The 16,954-nt window shown below is 41.0% G+C and overlaps 1 protein-coding gene and 1 pseudogene across 1 annotated transcript; one reads left to right on the top strand and one right to left on the bottom strand.

The window, feature by feature from the left end:
* The first annotated feature begins 466 nt into the window (after window positions 1-466).
* On the top strand, window positions 467-4,540 carry LOC146646523 (G protein-coupled receptor family C group 6 member A-like; annotated as a pseudogene).
* A 4,371-nt stretch (window positions 4,541-8,911) lies between these two features.
* Window positions 8,912-16,594, bottom strand: fosl2 (FOS like 2, AP-1 transcription factor subunit). The gene is made up of 4 exons (XM_085391532.1): window positions 15,894-16,594; window positions 13,274-13,528; window positions 12,994-13,101; window positions 8,912-11,576 (listed from the first exon to the last, which is right to left on the bottom strand). Exons 1-4 carry the CDS (start codon window positions 16,020-16,022, stop codon window positions 11,034-11,036), a joined length of 1,035 nt encoding a protein of 344 aa, XP_085247658.1. The 5' UTR covers window positions 16,023-16,594; the 3' UTR covers window positions 8,912-11,033.
* Between the last annotated feature and the right edge of the window lie 360 nt (window positions 16,595-16,954).

The following is a 16,954-nucleotide window of genomic DNA, read 5'->3' as shown; positions in this document are numbered from 1 at the left end:
TAAAACGGATTGTACTATTTGGCATATAATTCTCAATGAAGGTTGTTAAATGAAACATGCTGCCCTCTCATGGGTTGCTGTGAAAACTGCACCACATGTTTGGATCAGTAATGTCTTTCAATTAAAAAAAACTTGAAACCTAGTCTTAATACCTTTGGATTACTTAGAATTTGAGCTCTGCATATGTTTTTTCCTCTTCTCAAAATATCTTGGATGGAAATCAAATGCATTTTGCATCTCCAGCATTTATAGACACAAAAATCTAATGGAGGAATGAAAACCATTCTTCTGAGCAATATTCCCCTGTTTTTAGTGCTTTTGTGATGGTGATGGTGGAAAGAAATGTCTAACACATCAATCTGCATTGTCATCCTGAAGAAACCAATCCCATAACAGTGATCACTCAGATATACTGTGTCATCCTTTGCATAAACCTTTTTGATTGGAGAACAGGTGGATGCAAACCATGCAAACAAAAGATCTCTCACAGGGAAACAACAACCCCTCACTGTGCAAAGTAACAGGTTAGGCTTTTCCTTTAAATCGTCATGCACCAGCTTAGTCATACATATAGATCCCACATAGATATTTAAAGTAAATAAAAAAAATAATACAATGTAAGTGTTACAATCATAATATTGCACTGTTTCATGGACAGGATGTACAAATGTTCCTCCGCAGTCAGGTAATGATATACGCCATCAGAAAAATCAAGCTACCTAACATCACCATAGGATACGACATCTATGACACCTGTGGAGATGTCGGCCTCGCTGTGAGAGCGACTCTTGAGCTGCTGAAGAGTCAGTCAGACCCACGAAGCTGTTTATTACCATCAGAGCCCCAAATGAAGGTGGTGATTGGAGAAAGGTACTCGGAAGTATCGATAGCTGTAGCAAGAATTGTTGCTCTGTCATCAGTTGCCCAGGTTTGTTTTCTATTCATTTGATACTGTCCTACAAAGCTCAGTTAGAAACACAAAGAGACATTAATAATAATAAGGACCAGTAGAAATGTAATGATTTTGGCAACTAAATCTTTAGATTGTATATCTGTTGAAACTGATGTATTGTAATATCTCCTTATGTCTGTTTAACAGATTGGTTATGCATCAACTAGTGAGTTTCTCAGCGACAGATTCAAGCTTCTGCGAACAGTGCAGAGCGATAAATATCAGGCAAGAGGTATTGTTGAGCTGGTGAAGAAGTTTCTTTGTTCACCTCTTGTCAGCTGATTTTATGACAAACAACTCCCAGACCCAAACTGAGCTGAATGAACTACTGGAAAAAATAAAAAACTCCTCTGCTGAGGCCATCATTCTCTTCACAAAGGAGACTAATGCAGAAATCATCCTGGAAGCAGCTATTAAACACAAAGTTAACAGAACGTGGATTGCAAGTGATGCATGGTCCAGCTCTCCAAAGATCTCTGCAATGTCAGGCATCGAGCTGGCAGGAGAAGTTTTTGGGTTCATATTTAAGCAGAAAGAGGTGCCTGGCTTTAAAGACTGTGTCATCTCAATGTTTAATTGAACTGAAAACGCCCTTCTCGAAGATTACCTGACGCAGAATCCACTTTGTTCAAATCAGTCTGAAGAAGAAAGACAATGTCTGGAACCGAGTTTCTTGGCTTCTTACATCGACCAGGATGAATCTTATAGGATCTATTTAGCTGTTCAAGTCATTGGTGAGGGGCTCAGATGCTTGCTGAAGTGGGACAACCACCAGTGTGAACATAGCCCCAAATTCACAGCCTCAGAGGTACAGTAAAGATAGCTTGTTGATTATCAATTGTTTGTCTTTGACAAATAATTTTTATACATTTGTCCCTAAAAAGGATTATATAATAAATTTGCTTGATTTTCAATGCTTGATTTTGTTATCTGGTATCTGCAAAAAAATAAGGATAAATAAAATCAGTCTCCCGCTTGTTGGGGAGAAGAGAGTGAGAAGTTTAGCAGCAAACCTCTATAAAGTACAATTAACCAACTGCTAACAGGTGTGTTGCCTCCTGAGCCCCACCTCCACTCTCCCTATCACATACACAAAACCAGGAAGAGAACTACACAAGCATATCCCTGTATAGAAACTTGTGCAATATATTTTTCAAAGAGCACCCTTAAATTTGTCATCACATTCATGGCTTTAAATGGTTTGAAACTCGCTGCTGATCATTTTTTAATGTCCTGAGATTTTGGGAACTTAACTTCTTGCCACAAGTTACCAATATTTCTGTTATTGTTGCAGAGCCTTTTCCTACTAACAGTAAAACAAAAAAATGTTTTAAACTTTCTATTTTAGTTTGTAGAAAAGTTTGGTTGATTTACAATGTTTTATCTCTACAGTTTCTCTCAGAAATCCAAAGAGTCAACTTTAACATGAGCACCACACACATATCCTTCAATAGTGATGGAGATCCTAGGATGGGATATGATATCGTATACTGGAACATGTCTGAATTCAAACAGGGTGCAAAAATAGAAACTATTGGGAAATACAGTCCAGATGGAAAAATTAAAATCCCATTATATCTTTTCAAAGACCTGATAAATGACACGGTGAGAGGACAACTAACATGAATTTATTTCCCAACATAATTTATATCATGTAGTAATGCAATTGTTTCCTTTTAAGGTGTCCGCTTACAACTGCTCAAACCTGTGGAGCAGGATACGAGTTTCAGAGGGGAAGTGTTGTCAACGTTGTGTTGCATGTGTGATTGGAGAGTTTTCCCCTGGAAAAGGTAAGATGATGATTATCTAAATTATGCTGTGCTTAATAATCCTATATAGTCACATCAATGCAAATTTATGATACTTATTTGCAAGAATTACTCACATCATACTCACAGTAAAGTAATAACGTCTACTGACTTTTGAATAGTTTATTACCATTTGGACACTGGTTTTATTAATACCTGAGCAATAAACCTTTAAAATTCAGTTTTGCCACATAAACCAGCTCAAACACAAGACACAGAAACTTAAACAAAGATAAAGGTACTTCTAAGAAAACAGATTCGCATGTAAACATTGTTATTACTCTTTAAAAAAAAATCAAATAACAATTATAAAGTTGATTATTACCATAAAGTACTATAGTGCTTTTATTAAAGCGATCGTAGCTCAAGAGTTGGCAGTTCGTCTTGTAATTGGAAGGTTGCCGTTTCGAGCCCCGGCTCGGACAGTCTCGGTCGTTGTGTCCTTGGGCAAGACACTTCACCCTACTGCATACTGGTGTTGGCCAGAGGAGCTGATGGTGCAATATGGCAGCCTCGCTTCTGTCAGTCTGCCCCAGGGCAGCTCCGGCTACAACTGTAGCTTGCCTCCACAAGTGTGTGAATGTGAGAGTGAATGTATAGTGGAATTGTAAAGCGCTTTGAGGGTCTCGAAAAGCGCTATATAAATGCAATCCATATTTGTTAAAAACGTGACCTCATTTCCATAATTATCCTATATCAGTTTTTACATTAATTTGCAAATATTTTCAAATATTACTCTCACACTTCTGCTCTGTAATCAGATATTACAGTTAAACTTCCATGTTTAAAACCAAGTTGTCTACATTTAGGCTTTTGCATGTTGAATAAGAAAATATTTTCTCTTTCTTCATGTTTTTAAATATTATTTGTCTTTCTCTGTGCAGGTTCAAGGTGTAAACCCTGCAGTGAAAGGCAATATTCGTCTAAAAAGTTGCATCGGTGTTTGAACAAAACAGTTGAGTTTCTCCCGTGGTCTGATCCTTTCTCGATCATCCTCTGTTCTCTGGCAGCCACTGGGATCATTGTTACTGTTGTGTTTGCTGTTCTGTTTGCAATCAATCTTAGAACTCCCGCTGTCCCTGCTGGCTGGCTTCTGCCTTACGTTCACTTTCATTGACAAACCTACTCAGAACTTAAACTGCGTAGGTTTGCCGCTCTTTGGTATAGTCTTTACCCTCTGCATCTCTTGCATTCTGGCCAACTTGTTTCAAATCTTGTTGGGCTTCAACTTTGATCTGACGATTGGGCCCTGGATAAAGAAGCTAAATCAACCACTGGTGCTTGTGACTGTTGTCTCTGGGATCCAGGTGGCCGTATCAGTGTCATGGCTGATCTTCAACCCACCCACTCCTCAAGAGATCCAAGTGGGCAAAACTATCCTGCACCAGTGTGAGATGACGTCCTTTGGGTACTTTTGGGTTCAGCCATGTTAGTCTACAATGGTTGCTTGGGCCTTACTTGTTTCCTTTTTGCATTCAAGGGTAGACAGCTGCCAGATTTGTATAAAAATGCTTCTTTAATCACTGTCAGTATGATGCTGTTCATGGTTATCTGGATTATCTTCCTCCCACTTTATCTCACCATGTCAGGGAAGTACAAACCAGCAATAGAAGGTGCAGCCATCCTTACTTCCTGCTTCAGCATCCTCTTCAGTCACTTGGCTCCCAAGTGTTTTATTATCTTGTTCAGGAAAGAGCTTAACCAAGAGAGCGCCATCACTGAGTACATTTGGAAGCATTATGAGCGGAAGGGTTTACCTGTGATTGGCACACAACACTGATTTGCAAAGAAATAAATCTTGGGTTCATGTGAGATTCCCTGGCAGTTTATGGGAAGACTGTCTGTTCACCTCATTGGCTAATGAGTTGCCGCAAGGGCAATATACCCTGTTTTAACCTTTCTGACTCTAACCGTTTCCATTTTCTTGACGGCTCATCCAATTCATGGTCACGGATGGGCTGAAGCGTATCTCATCTCTAAGTAGGCAAAGAGGCTGAGTACACCCAGAACAACCAGACTCTAAGGGTAATTATACAACTTGAAGTCTCTTTGCAAGTATGAGTCACCCCCCGTGGTGAACCGTCTTTCACTCAAAGAGCCCACCTCACAATGCAAACTTTAAGCCCTAATAAGAAGAAAAAGGTGATGTGCAAATTATCTTTGGTTATCATAACTAAATCCAATTTTTTTCACATCTTGTAAAGATGTAAAGAGCCTCTGTCAATATATTCACTATTCCTTCTTCTTTGTTCAAACCATCTCAGCCTTGCCTTTCTTACTTTGTTTCAATGTGAGCTGTCCCACTGATGTAGTCAATTCTAAGTGGTACAAGCAGAAAGAGATACAGTTTATGTAGCTTACTGTTTGGGTAGGTGAGGATTCTTTCATGTCTTGAACATCCAGCTTTTTCTTGTTTTCTTCTGCTGTTGTCTACATCCAAGCAGTGCTCACCTGTGAAGAAATGATAGTTGTTTTAAAATTTTTGGTTAACGCATTAGTGCGGTTAGCTTGTTAACACGTTAGCGTTAGCACCGTGCAGCCCCACGCACGGGGCGTTCCGTGTTAACTCGCTAACGGAGATTTGCCGCGTTAATGCGGTTATGGCGTTAACGTCATTTTATCGAGATTAACGCTGACAGCACTAATTTTGTTTGTTTTTTCAGAAATAGTTTACTGCAATATTTCACTAAATGCCTGTAAACTGTAAATTAAGAAAACTAAGAATTCTTTTGTTAAATTAAGCTCTAGCTAATAAGAGAATGAAAATCCAACAGGAATATGTTGATGTAAGTCAAGTTAGGAGACATCTGGGTGGAAGGCTGTGAAAGCTACCTCAGATGATCTCAGTGCTTTATCGCCATTTCTATCTGGTGTGATCTATTTTATGGTTTGTGTTTTAGTGGTTGATGTTTATTAAACTGTATTTTATTCAAATATACCTCTTTTTTTAGACTGGTCCTTTCACATAATCCAATTATCAAGTCACTGTTTGTAATCCTGAATTCTTTGTTTAAAGACACTCATTGCACGATGCCCATGACTAGTAATATCTTAAAATATTCCAATTTAACTAAAGCTTTTAAGAGAGTATGAAGAAAGAAATACTTTGACTTCATTTCGAAAACACACCAACATTCGCTATTGCAACAGCAGTTTTCTTTGTGTACAGGCTGTGACCAGCTAACCTGCTGCTGCTGATCTGAGGTTTACTGCACAACTGAATTCAACAATATAATACATTGACCGTGTACTGATGATACTGTCTTTATACTTAACAATTTAAAGTTAGTATACCGGTAGAATTTAGTGAATGAATCTAAGCATCATCAGCTAAAATTCATATTGTCTGTTACTCTTAATATAACTCTAATGTACTCTGGTGTGGTCCCACGGGCTAAGGACTGACCACTAGGCATTTGAAATAAGCCCCTCCCCAGGCCTTGGTCCAAGGTGGGGCCACAGTATCCCTGCTCTGATTGAGGTTGCTTACTTGGGTGTGTCTGGCGCCTCACTCAGGACTGAGTTGAGTTCATTTGCGTCACAGCTGTGTGAAGGCAGGCGGGAATGGTGGACCCAAGAGCAGGATTCACAGAGGCAAACGTAACTCAAAAACACTCGGCTTTATTCCTGGATTGCAGAAAAAACAGAAAACTAGCTAAACTGAGAATACAAATAAACTAAACAGGCAGGTAAGCTGGCAGACGTAACACAGAGTGTAGAATGAGGGACGACGGAATGATGAGCAGGGGAAGATGCAGACGCTAAATACAAGAGGTGAAATGGACCAAGAAGAAATAGCTGGGAGACATGGCTGACACTGATCACACAGACGAGATGGGGAGCACGCAAAACTGAATACACTGAAATAAGACAAAGACCTTCAAAGTAAAACAGGAAATGCAACACACATGCAGAGACACAGACTCAGAGACACAGGCTTTACACAGAGACCCGACTGAACTGGAACAGAGGGAGTACAGAACCAAAACCTCACAAAACACTGAGTCATCAGACTCGGAACCATGACAATTTGCTAAAAAAAAACAGATGAAACAGGGAAAATGTCAAAAATACATTTAATTAAATTTCTTTTTAAATTTTCTATAGATATCACAATAACATCCTTACTAATAAAAAGAAGGAAAAAAGAAAAACTATTAAATTAGTACATTTATGAATGTGAAATGCTGGAATTAATCAGATTATGTTCACATGAAAGGTATAAATGTTAGAGTTTACAGTTAAATAAATATGTACATGTATCAACAAATTCTTTTAATCAGCTACCAGGCTACGTTTTAGGAATATATAAAGATGATAGTGTACATTCTACCTCTGTTGTGTGAAGTAAAACTGACTTCTGGGAACAGACAATGGTGATCCCAACTGATACTTGTGTAATCCATCCTATATCACTGTCATGCAAATATGAAAAAGTCATAAATGGTAAATGGTAAATGGCCTGTATTTATATAGTGCTTTACTAGTCCCTAAGGATCCCAACGCGCTTTACATATCCAGTCATCCACCCATTCACACACACATTCACACACTGGTGATGGCAAGCTACATTGATGCCAACTGAGGTTTTTCACGTGGCATCACATATGCACAATGCCTGCACGTGTCCCTCATGCAATCTCATCTCAGTTACGCCGTTAGTAACGCCGTTACTTGTAACGCCGTTACTTGTAACGCCGTTATTCGCATCACTGAACTCCACACAGAAAGGCCCCGTCCAGGTGGTGGAATCAAACTCAGGACCTTCTTGCTGTGAGGCAATCGCCACACCACCCATTGGGCCCACAAGTTTGTCCTCCTGAAGAAAACCATCAATATGACTGAATGACGATGATGATGATGCCAATTTCATCTGTAATATTTTATGGTCCACAGATTTTAAACCCAACTTCTTCCACTTCCATGTCAACGTTTTGTTGTAATTCCCACATTTGACCACTTGGGGGCTGCAAATACTCATGTTTGGATTTAAAACACAGTTTTTCATAAAAGGACAAATATTTTAAGAGATGTTCAAAGTGCAGTGTGCCTGATATTCAAGGCAAACGAATTAAGAGGTGAATTTTAAATCATTATCATGCTATCATTATCCATGATAGCAAAGTCATTTTATATTATACCCATTTAGTGACTGTTGGCTTTAAAATATACATAAAAGATAAGATAACTCTTTATTGTCATTGCACAGTCATACATAGTACAACAGTACAATGAAATTGGCACTACGCAAAAAATAACACAACACAACAAAAGTAATAATAAATAAATAATATTGCATGTGTGCTTTATGCTAAAGCCTGCAGAATGTCAGTTTATCCTGTGCTTTGACAGATCTTAAGATGATTATGCACACTTTCACATGTTTTAAATTATTAAGTGAACACAGAATCAGCTGATGATTCTCTACACCTCATAGGCAAAATACCTGTCAGTGCATTTTGGAACATTTCTAATGCCATGTGTACTAAACCACCCTCTAAGTAGGCTGGGCTGTCATTTTGGTGAGTGAAGTTCTGGTATTTTATTGGGCTATTAGCACTAATTAGAAGATGTCTGTTTCTGTGCATTGCACCTATACAGTTTATGTATCCCAAACTAAGATGATGGCAAACTTGACCCTAGTCCAAAGCTGTCAGGGGTTTCTTTTGTACTGACTGGAAGGTTAGTTTAAGCTGAATGTGCAATAATTTCATTTGATGGATGTATTTTTCATTTGGATCTCTCAACCTTATGTTCACTCCCCAACGTGCCACTCAGTCACCAGACTTTGAGATCTTTTGCACTAGTAGATAATATGTTCTTTTAGCACAATGGGCCGCTTTCTGATGCCATACTCTGGTGAAGAGATGACACGAGAAGTTGTCTTCTTTATATATGACTCAAATATATTCTTAAAATATATTCTGTGAACAATTTTGAACATAACACCTTCACCGAAAATTTAATACCCATTTATATTTACGATGCTCTTGAATTCCTTTTGTGTTGCTTTTCACTTGACAGTTCATCCAAGTATAAATGTAAAAAAAATATTTTGGTTTAGTTCAAACAGAATAATTAATGCAGTAATATTAATTGTCTGAAATGCATTTTTTAAAAACCCAAAACAATAAAGGACAAAAACTCAAGGTGAAAATTATTATTTTTTTATTATCATCATTCTTTTAAATTAACAAACACTGCTATACATATTGCTGTTTTTTATTAATTTTGAATCATTTTAAACAGTTAAAGCATTTGGAAAAGAAGTAATAGTAAAACAGAGGACAGAGACAGTAGATGACATGTACAGTAGAAGATCTACAGTCAATGGCTTTCCTATGTGTGTCGAGGGGCTCCAGAATATTTCAACATACAGACATGGTGATGTTTTTGGTTATCATTCCACCTTCTCATGCAGGATAACAACCAGCCACAGTAAATCAACCATTACTGAGCCTTTCCAAACAAGTAGCAGCAGCTTGTATTGAATTGAAAAGTCTGTTTTCTGCAACCAGCGCAACAAAACTCTCCCAACCATATCCCTTATTCTTCTCATAGCAAAAAGGTTTGCGATGGCACCTTCCTTTTACCCCTGACGTTGATAGTCATTAGGAATGTCTGAAGTAAACGAAAAAAATAAAAGAAAAAAGTCTCAGATATCGCTGTTGTGTCCTTCTCAGTGCATTAAACCCTCAACCCTTTAAGTTACACACATAAAAATAAAGACAAAGAAGTGTCATAGGTGTCCACTCTTTCATGTCAGGCCAGCTGTTGAGAGAGTCTTCGTATCCCTTCCTTATTCTCATAAAGTGAACCACATCTGGCCCTCGTTTTAAGCCACTACGTTTCTAACCGAGTACCTCGATGTTGTATTCATGCACCCATAAATCACCACATCTGAGTTGAATTTAAACATCATTTCTTTACTAAAAGTGACAGATTTACAAACACAGTATAAACAGGGTTGACATCATTGGCAGCTGGCGACAGTCTAGACCACAGTGGCTTTTTCAAATTTAAGCAAAATCCCTCCTTTTCAGACAAAGACGGACGAATTACAAGATTACACGCGTCATAAAAATCTTTTTTTTTTTTTTTCCCCCGGCTTTTCTGAAACCTGACCAGAGTTGGAAAAAGGTAAGCGCTTTGTTTAGAGGATGAACGGCACAAAGAAGCCGAGGAGGGTTTCGTTCAAACTCTTCGACCGAAAAGACGAACCTCTCTTGAAGCGACGGAGTTTAGTAAAGTACCACCTCTGCAACACTTTGGCTAGACCAATCAGCAGCCAGCAGTCCTGCAACGCTCTTCACAACTGGGTTCTACTACACATGAGAGATATCCCTGACATCAATGTAAATCACATACACTTTGTCAAAAACAGGTTGTAAAGTTCAGGTACAGAATCACTGAGGAAAAGCACACCAATACTACTGTAAAGTCAAGCCACTATGGCAAAATAGAAAGTAGAGAGTAGGAACTAGTCGTTGATTGAAAGTTGGCTCGTATCCTTTGCAACACTGAGGAGTGCTCTGGTCACCCTGCGGACGACCGCTTTGCTTTTCTACAGGCAGATTAAAGGAGAGGACAATGTCTTAACAAAACACTGTAAAATTTAATCAGCACAGGCCATAAATACAATTAAAGAGATGGAAAGAACATCAGGAATGTGCACACACTCTTTTCCTGAATCGAGTTCTGAAAGGACAAATCGAAGTGGGAAAAGAGATGAGAGGAAGTCTTTGCTCATTGTCTCTTTCTCCCCTTCCAGTAGAAAGCTGACCTCGTTTAGTGATTTATTTATTGATTCGTCTTGGCAGAGTGCAAGTGTCGGACACATGGCTTTTTGAACATTTTCAAAAATATATATATATATTAAGAACGCGCTCTCTTGCTGTAATCACATCAACCAACGGCTGCCAAATGCAGGCATGTCTTTCTTCAGAATTGTCTGCCCAGTAAACGTTGACACTCTGGAGTTGAAATGGTGAAGGGATGATGCTTTTCAGAGTCGGTGCACACACTTTGACGAATAAAAAAAAATTTTTTTTACACTGAAGCAGAACGAGAAGAAACACGCAGCGTAGCCCTTGTGGGTCTCCCTCTAAAGGGGGGAAACGGCTCACATGGTCAGCTTGGTCTGGACTTTTCAGTGTGCTCTTGCGTCTTTAAAGACACCGGAGGGAGGGTGGGGACGAGGGCGCGCAGTCGATCCTTGTGTTTGCTTTCAGCCACAGTGTTTGTTTCTCAGCCGCGCCGAGACGAGCCCTCGCTCAGAGGGCCAGGAGGGTCGGTGAGTTGAGGGAGTCTGAGGACTGGTCGCCGCTGCTGCTGCTGCGCCGGTGGGCCTTGGAGCAGGATTCAGAAGAGGGCGAGGGGCTTTCGGGCTCCACCATGTTGGGGTAGGTGAATATGAGGTTTGGAGCATTTGGTGTGGCAGCCGGAGTAGATGCTGCCACCACTGGAGTGTTCAGGCTGTCTCCATCTGGGCTGTACATCCCGCCACTGATGCTGCTGCTTCCCAGACAAATGGGCTTGATGATTGAGCGCTGAAGCTTGCCCATATTTTCGTCCCTGTCCTCGGGCTCCTGCTTCACCACCACTTGATTCATCTGAGCCCGTGTGCCCATGTTGGTGCGCATGGTGAGTGGGAGCGGATTACACTGCTGCCCGGATGGCTGGTGGCGCTCGTCGATGGGCAGCTTGCACACGGGATTGTGGGCAACAAGCATGAACTCCAGCTTGTCTTTCTCCTTCTGCAGGGTCTCGATCTCTTTCTGCAGGTCTGCCTTCTCCTCCTCCAGCTTCTCGGTTTCCTGTTGAATATGAAGTAAAGTTTAGAACTACCACTTGCATTTTGCCTTAATTGGACAGTGGAAATACAGAGACAATAAATACATAGGAACTTCATCCCTGTTATCACCAAGCCACCAAAGAGTGGTAGACAATTTGTTTAAACTTAATAAAAACATGATGCAACATCTTACTAATGAACATGAGGTGATAAAAATCATCTTCAGCACTTGTGAAGTATGTAATATGAAGTTTCCAGACTGTACGTGTGGTTCTCTGAGAAGCCAAAAGAGGGCACTGTCTGTTTGCTTCAGTTTTCCCAAGCGCCACAATTTTATTAAACCCAGAAATTTGTCATGAACCATTTGGACTAACAACATGTAATCTCGAAGCCTTCTGCTTGAATTTGAGCGCCACATAATGACTGTGCCTTGTTTGTGTCTCAGAGAAATGAGATCCGCATCAAACAGTGTGTCATTAACGTGAGACACAAAAGACACAAATCCACACCATAAAGGCTTTCATCGGCTGTGAGACATGAGACATAAAGATAAGCTGACATGCTGTCTGAGAACTTTGACTCATGGGCAAAGGTATGAGGAAGTGGTACGCGAAGAGCCAAGAGAGGAGGCGCACAGCGAGACTCTTAAAGTGATAGTATCAGTTATTCAGAGAGTTCGAACACTCCAACCTAATGTCACTGAAAAGCAACACTCCTAGGTTTCTATTTTTTAAAGCAGGTGTATGAATAATGCAGTTTAATTTTTGTTTTTCCTTGAAGCATTGGCTGTGACTGTATGACTGTGTGTGTGTGTGCGCGCGCATGCTGTATACCCCTATGTGGAATTGTGAGACAAGCAATTTGCCCTTTTTACAAAATGTCCTGCATTCATGGAGACAGCTGCCTGCAGCAAATTCCATTCCTGGGTTCTTTTTTTAAGGCCTGACAAGCTCAACCTCACTGTAATTTGGGTAATTAGTCCATTTAGATGCCGTTACTGTCTGCCAGGCAGCACTGTGAGACAGCCCTACCTCTGTCTACAGCTGGCCGAGACAAAAAGCTTTTCATTGCCTGTCATCTCTTCACTCAGACCTTGCACTCAGAGACGCAGCGAGAGTCAAACCAGTAATGTGAGGTTGTAAATTTAGGTGTGGACTTCAATCACTCATCAAGAATCTGGAGTCCTGCCAGGCCTCTAAACAAGTGCACCGTGTTCTCTGTGTATGCAAATATGTTTCTGTTTCCTTTTTGTTTTTCTACAAAATATTAAAGATGAAAAAGTTTACAGAAAAAACAAAACAAAACAGGAAGCACGGGGCTTTACTGGCTAATGGTTCTCACCACAAGATGCTGCAGCACTTAGATTTGTGGTATTTTTCTATGAAGACAAAAACAAGAACATTTTGATGGTGATCTCCTGGCGCAGGTCTTCTACTCACCCCTTGCAGCATCTCGGTGAGCTCCCGCCGACGGTTACGGCACTTTGCCGCTGCTAACTTATTCCTCTCACGCCTCACCCTCCTCTTCTCCTCTTCCTCTGGGGTCAGCTAAGGGCGAGAAAAGAAAGAGCATGAAAGGTAGAATGAGGTATTTGACAGACACACACACAATCAATACGAAGCGAAGAGCATAAATAGGAGCTCTGTGTGAGCAGAAAAGCAATCAAAGAGATTTTTTTTGTTTGTTTGTTTTTTACAGTGGTTAGCTTTGGCTCGTTACCTGTTCATCCCTCTTGCGTCCTCTCCTGGTGTCCCCGATAGAGCGGATGACCCCAGGCCGAGCCAGTGGGTTGTGCGCAAGCAGACTGGGACCATTGGTCAGGTGATGGCCATATGGGTGGGAGCGGGAGTAAGGGTTGGACATAGAGGTGATGACAGTGGGCTGCACCATCCACTGCAGGTCTTGGCTTGTCGTGATTGCATTGATTGTGGGAATAAAGGCACTGTTGGAGCCGGGCATGTCAACCCTGTACTTCTGGAAAGAGAAGGGAAAAGATGGTGAAAAAGGATGCATGATGAAGATAAAAGTCTCCAGAAGAGGATAGATTTATTTCCTAATGTGCTGCTTCTGATCTATTCCAGAAGCATCTCTGCTGTGCTTAGAGTACCATCACAGAGATGCACGCACCACCACCCACCGTCATCAGAGTCACACATTTTTCCACATTTCAAGCTTATAGTGGTGATTCAGTCCACATAGGCGAAACACTGTATGTAACCCCTGGAGTGAAACAGTGACACATGCAGTGATTCATGTGGGAAAGCCCAAGGTGTCCACTGCATCTCATTTTTACTACAATGAGACATAACAGTGCACTAGAGAGCCATTTCACGTCTTCTTAAGTTCACTTTTGATTTGACGGGGCAGATGGGAAATGTAAAATTATATTTTTAATGGAATAAACTTTATTAAATTTATTTCACAGAAGATTTTTTTTTTTTTTAAAGAAACATGCAATCAGGGGGGAATAGTGGAAAAAAAACAAAAACAAAACAAAACATGCAGTCACTGCTTTGTGAGAACATCTCAAGATATAATGTGTTCCAGAATGGTAGATTTTTGTTCAGACTGTCATACAGACAAACATTTTACATATCGTGCCTATATACATTTGTGCATCAAGGTCTTGTACAAACATTGTCAACACGAGAAGTGATGTTAGATCATTGTTTCTGGTATCAAAAAGGAGGACTGCCAGCCCGTGTGCGTAAATTACGCACGTCCCCACATCCCCGTTATTCCCGACTTTCCGTCGGATATCCCGGCAGTCTCTTGCAACTTTGTTTATCTGGTGAGTCATTGTGTATTGCATTTGTCGAGCACATGTGAAACGCGGTCAGTTCCAGTAAGGGGGGAAGCAGACAGCTGTAACAAGCCAGGCATATTATCCAGAATTATGCGAGTGGAATTTTTGGGCCAGATTAGCTTCAGAATAAGAGCACTGGAATTTACAATACATATAAACCAGGAAATGAATAACTGCCTACAAAGGACATTCAGTGGAATCATGACATTAGAGCCAAACAAGTCCGATTAAAATGATACTGGTCTTACAAAAACACGCGGGGGGAGGGGGTCGTTTACATATGTCTCCATAAACTAGCGAAGAGTTCATGTTCCAACCCTGTAATGGGAAACAGGCAGCCAGCGTGTGATTACAGGGAACCAGAGCAATGATACACGCTGTCCAAAAGTCTTTTACCGTAATGTTGCGTGAGCCCGAGGAGGCTTTTCCACAGAATTGCACGGCAGAGGGTGTGGGGGTAAACAACATGCCTGTTCCCGGATTTATATCCTCATATTTTTGAGATACCGCGTCTTCACGGCATTACACTGTCACACCTCTACTGTATCTAAAGTCTCACTCAGACTATGTAAAAACGTACCCTTATGAGATTTTGGTGTTTTAGATGCATCTCTACAATTACTACCGTGAACACAACGAGGAAGAACGGGCTTTTGATTGCCCTGCGCTCCCAGTCAGAGCGCGTTTCCAGCTGGAGAAAACGTGCCATGTGCAGCCCGAGACCCGCCTGATCGAATTAGACTCTGATTCCATGTGGAATAATAACATGTGGTCACTTAAACGGAACTTAGATAAATTCTGCAGCAATACATATGGAATATTGAAACACCTCACAGCCCAACACGAAATGCCTGTTGCATCCACTATGAGCTTCATCTCTAGCTAGTTTATCATTACCACAGCATGAAAAGTGTAAAAAGCTCAGGTGTGCATTTGCTTTACACGCATTCGTCTCTGCGAGACAATTCGCAAAGAACCCAGAAATGTTCGTTTTACAAACGCACAGGGAATTTGGCAGAAAGAAAGGCGAAATTAACATCTGTAAATCACAGACTCGGATTTATTCCAGTGTGCCAAATTTTCCTGCAACAGGGCACAAACCACGTATGTGTCTTTTTTTTTTTTGTAAATTGTTGGCATAAGACAATTGTACCATAAATTTACGCAAACTCGCGCATTGTCGCCAGCTGCGGTGCGCACTAATGGAGAAATGTAACATTAGACAAAATAATCAGTGTCTAAATATTATAAAAGCAAAATCATTGTAATATTATTAGACTGCACCTATGCACAGATTGACTACTGCCCCTGTTGAGTCACTGATTCGAACCGTGTCACTGGGTTCATTCGGATTTGTGTCTCCAGGCGACCCGGAAAATTCCTGTTTAAATTCAGTTAATGGCTGGAAGTAGCAACACGATGGAATAATTTTCTAAAAATCGGACTTTGCACAAGAACGAACTGACACTTTCATGTTATCCAGAATGCATTCATTAATAGATTAATCTGCAGCCAGTCCTTTCCTTCTGTTACCTGGTAGCTTGAGGTAGAGATCGGACTTCCGATCGTGCTGCTGCCGCTTGTGAAGGACTCTGGCTGGGCCGGAGAGGTGCTGCTGCCGCGGGACGAGGTGTCGTAGTTCCCGGAGTAGTCCTGGTACATGATCCAGGAAAGAGGAAGATTTCAGTGCACTGTTTGAGCTCTGAGAGCCTTTTTTTTTTAAATCCCCGATGCAAAAAAGGCACCAACAGGAAAAAAAAAATCCTCTGATTCGAGAAGTCGTTAATTTCCAAAGCAGGAGAAAAAAACAAAAGTGCAATTTTGCTCCTGTAAACTGACCTAAAACATTTTACTGATAATACAAATCGTTTTTTTCTTGTGTATTATCCCTGCTTGTAGAGTCTATTTCTTGTTGTTTTTTTCCTGGAGCCGCAGGTAGACCTACACTACGCTGCAAAAGATCCTCTCAGGTGCGCAAACGTCAGCTTAAAGTCAGCAGCACACCTTCAGCAGTCAGATCCAGCAGCGACAATCAAACATGTAGTTAGAGTGACTCACACAGGTTAACATTCGCTTTAAAGCCTATTGCCTCTCTACTCTTCTCAATATTTTCCGTCGCCTTGCCAGCTACACTCCTCTGAGCTCTCTTTGCTGCTCACGGAACACTTCGAACTTTTTTTTTCTTTTCCTTTTTACCACACTTCCTAGAGATGACTCACTTCAATGGCACTATGAAGAACTGCAACGGCTTTTCAACACCAACGAAAGAGCCTACGTCACGCATGGGGCGTTGCGACTTCAGCAGGGAGGGGTTGTCTCTGCAAAAGGCAGTGAAAAAGGAAAGATCCGTTAGCACCATCCTGCGCTCTGCGGACAGCAGGGAGAAAACCGAAAAGCTGGGATTCGGTAAAAGTGGTCCAGAACATGTGTGGAGGGGTTTATTTTTTGTTACGGACGTCAGTGCTGCCGCGGAGTTCACTATTTGTCTGACTTGCTTGGGTCCATTGACGCATGTTTCCTAAAATGGGCAGTTGCGTCAGCGAGCGCGTGTGGGTTTCCTTGGTAAAGGAAGCGTCAGACACTGGAGGGATTCC

This window comes from Rhamphochromis longiceps, linkage group LG19 (assembly GCF_057381845.1).
Source record: "Rhamphochromis longiceps isolate RC_006_pf linkage group LG19, R_longiceps_female_GT1.1, whole genome shotgun sequence".
NCBI classification, from domain to species: Eukaryota; Metazoa; Chordata; class Actinopteri; order Cichliformes; family Cichlidae; genus Rhamphochromis; species Rhamphochromis longiceps.
This window is presented reverse-complemented; position numbering and strand designations above follow the sequence as displayed.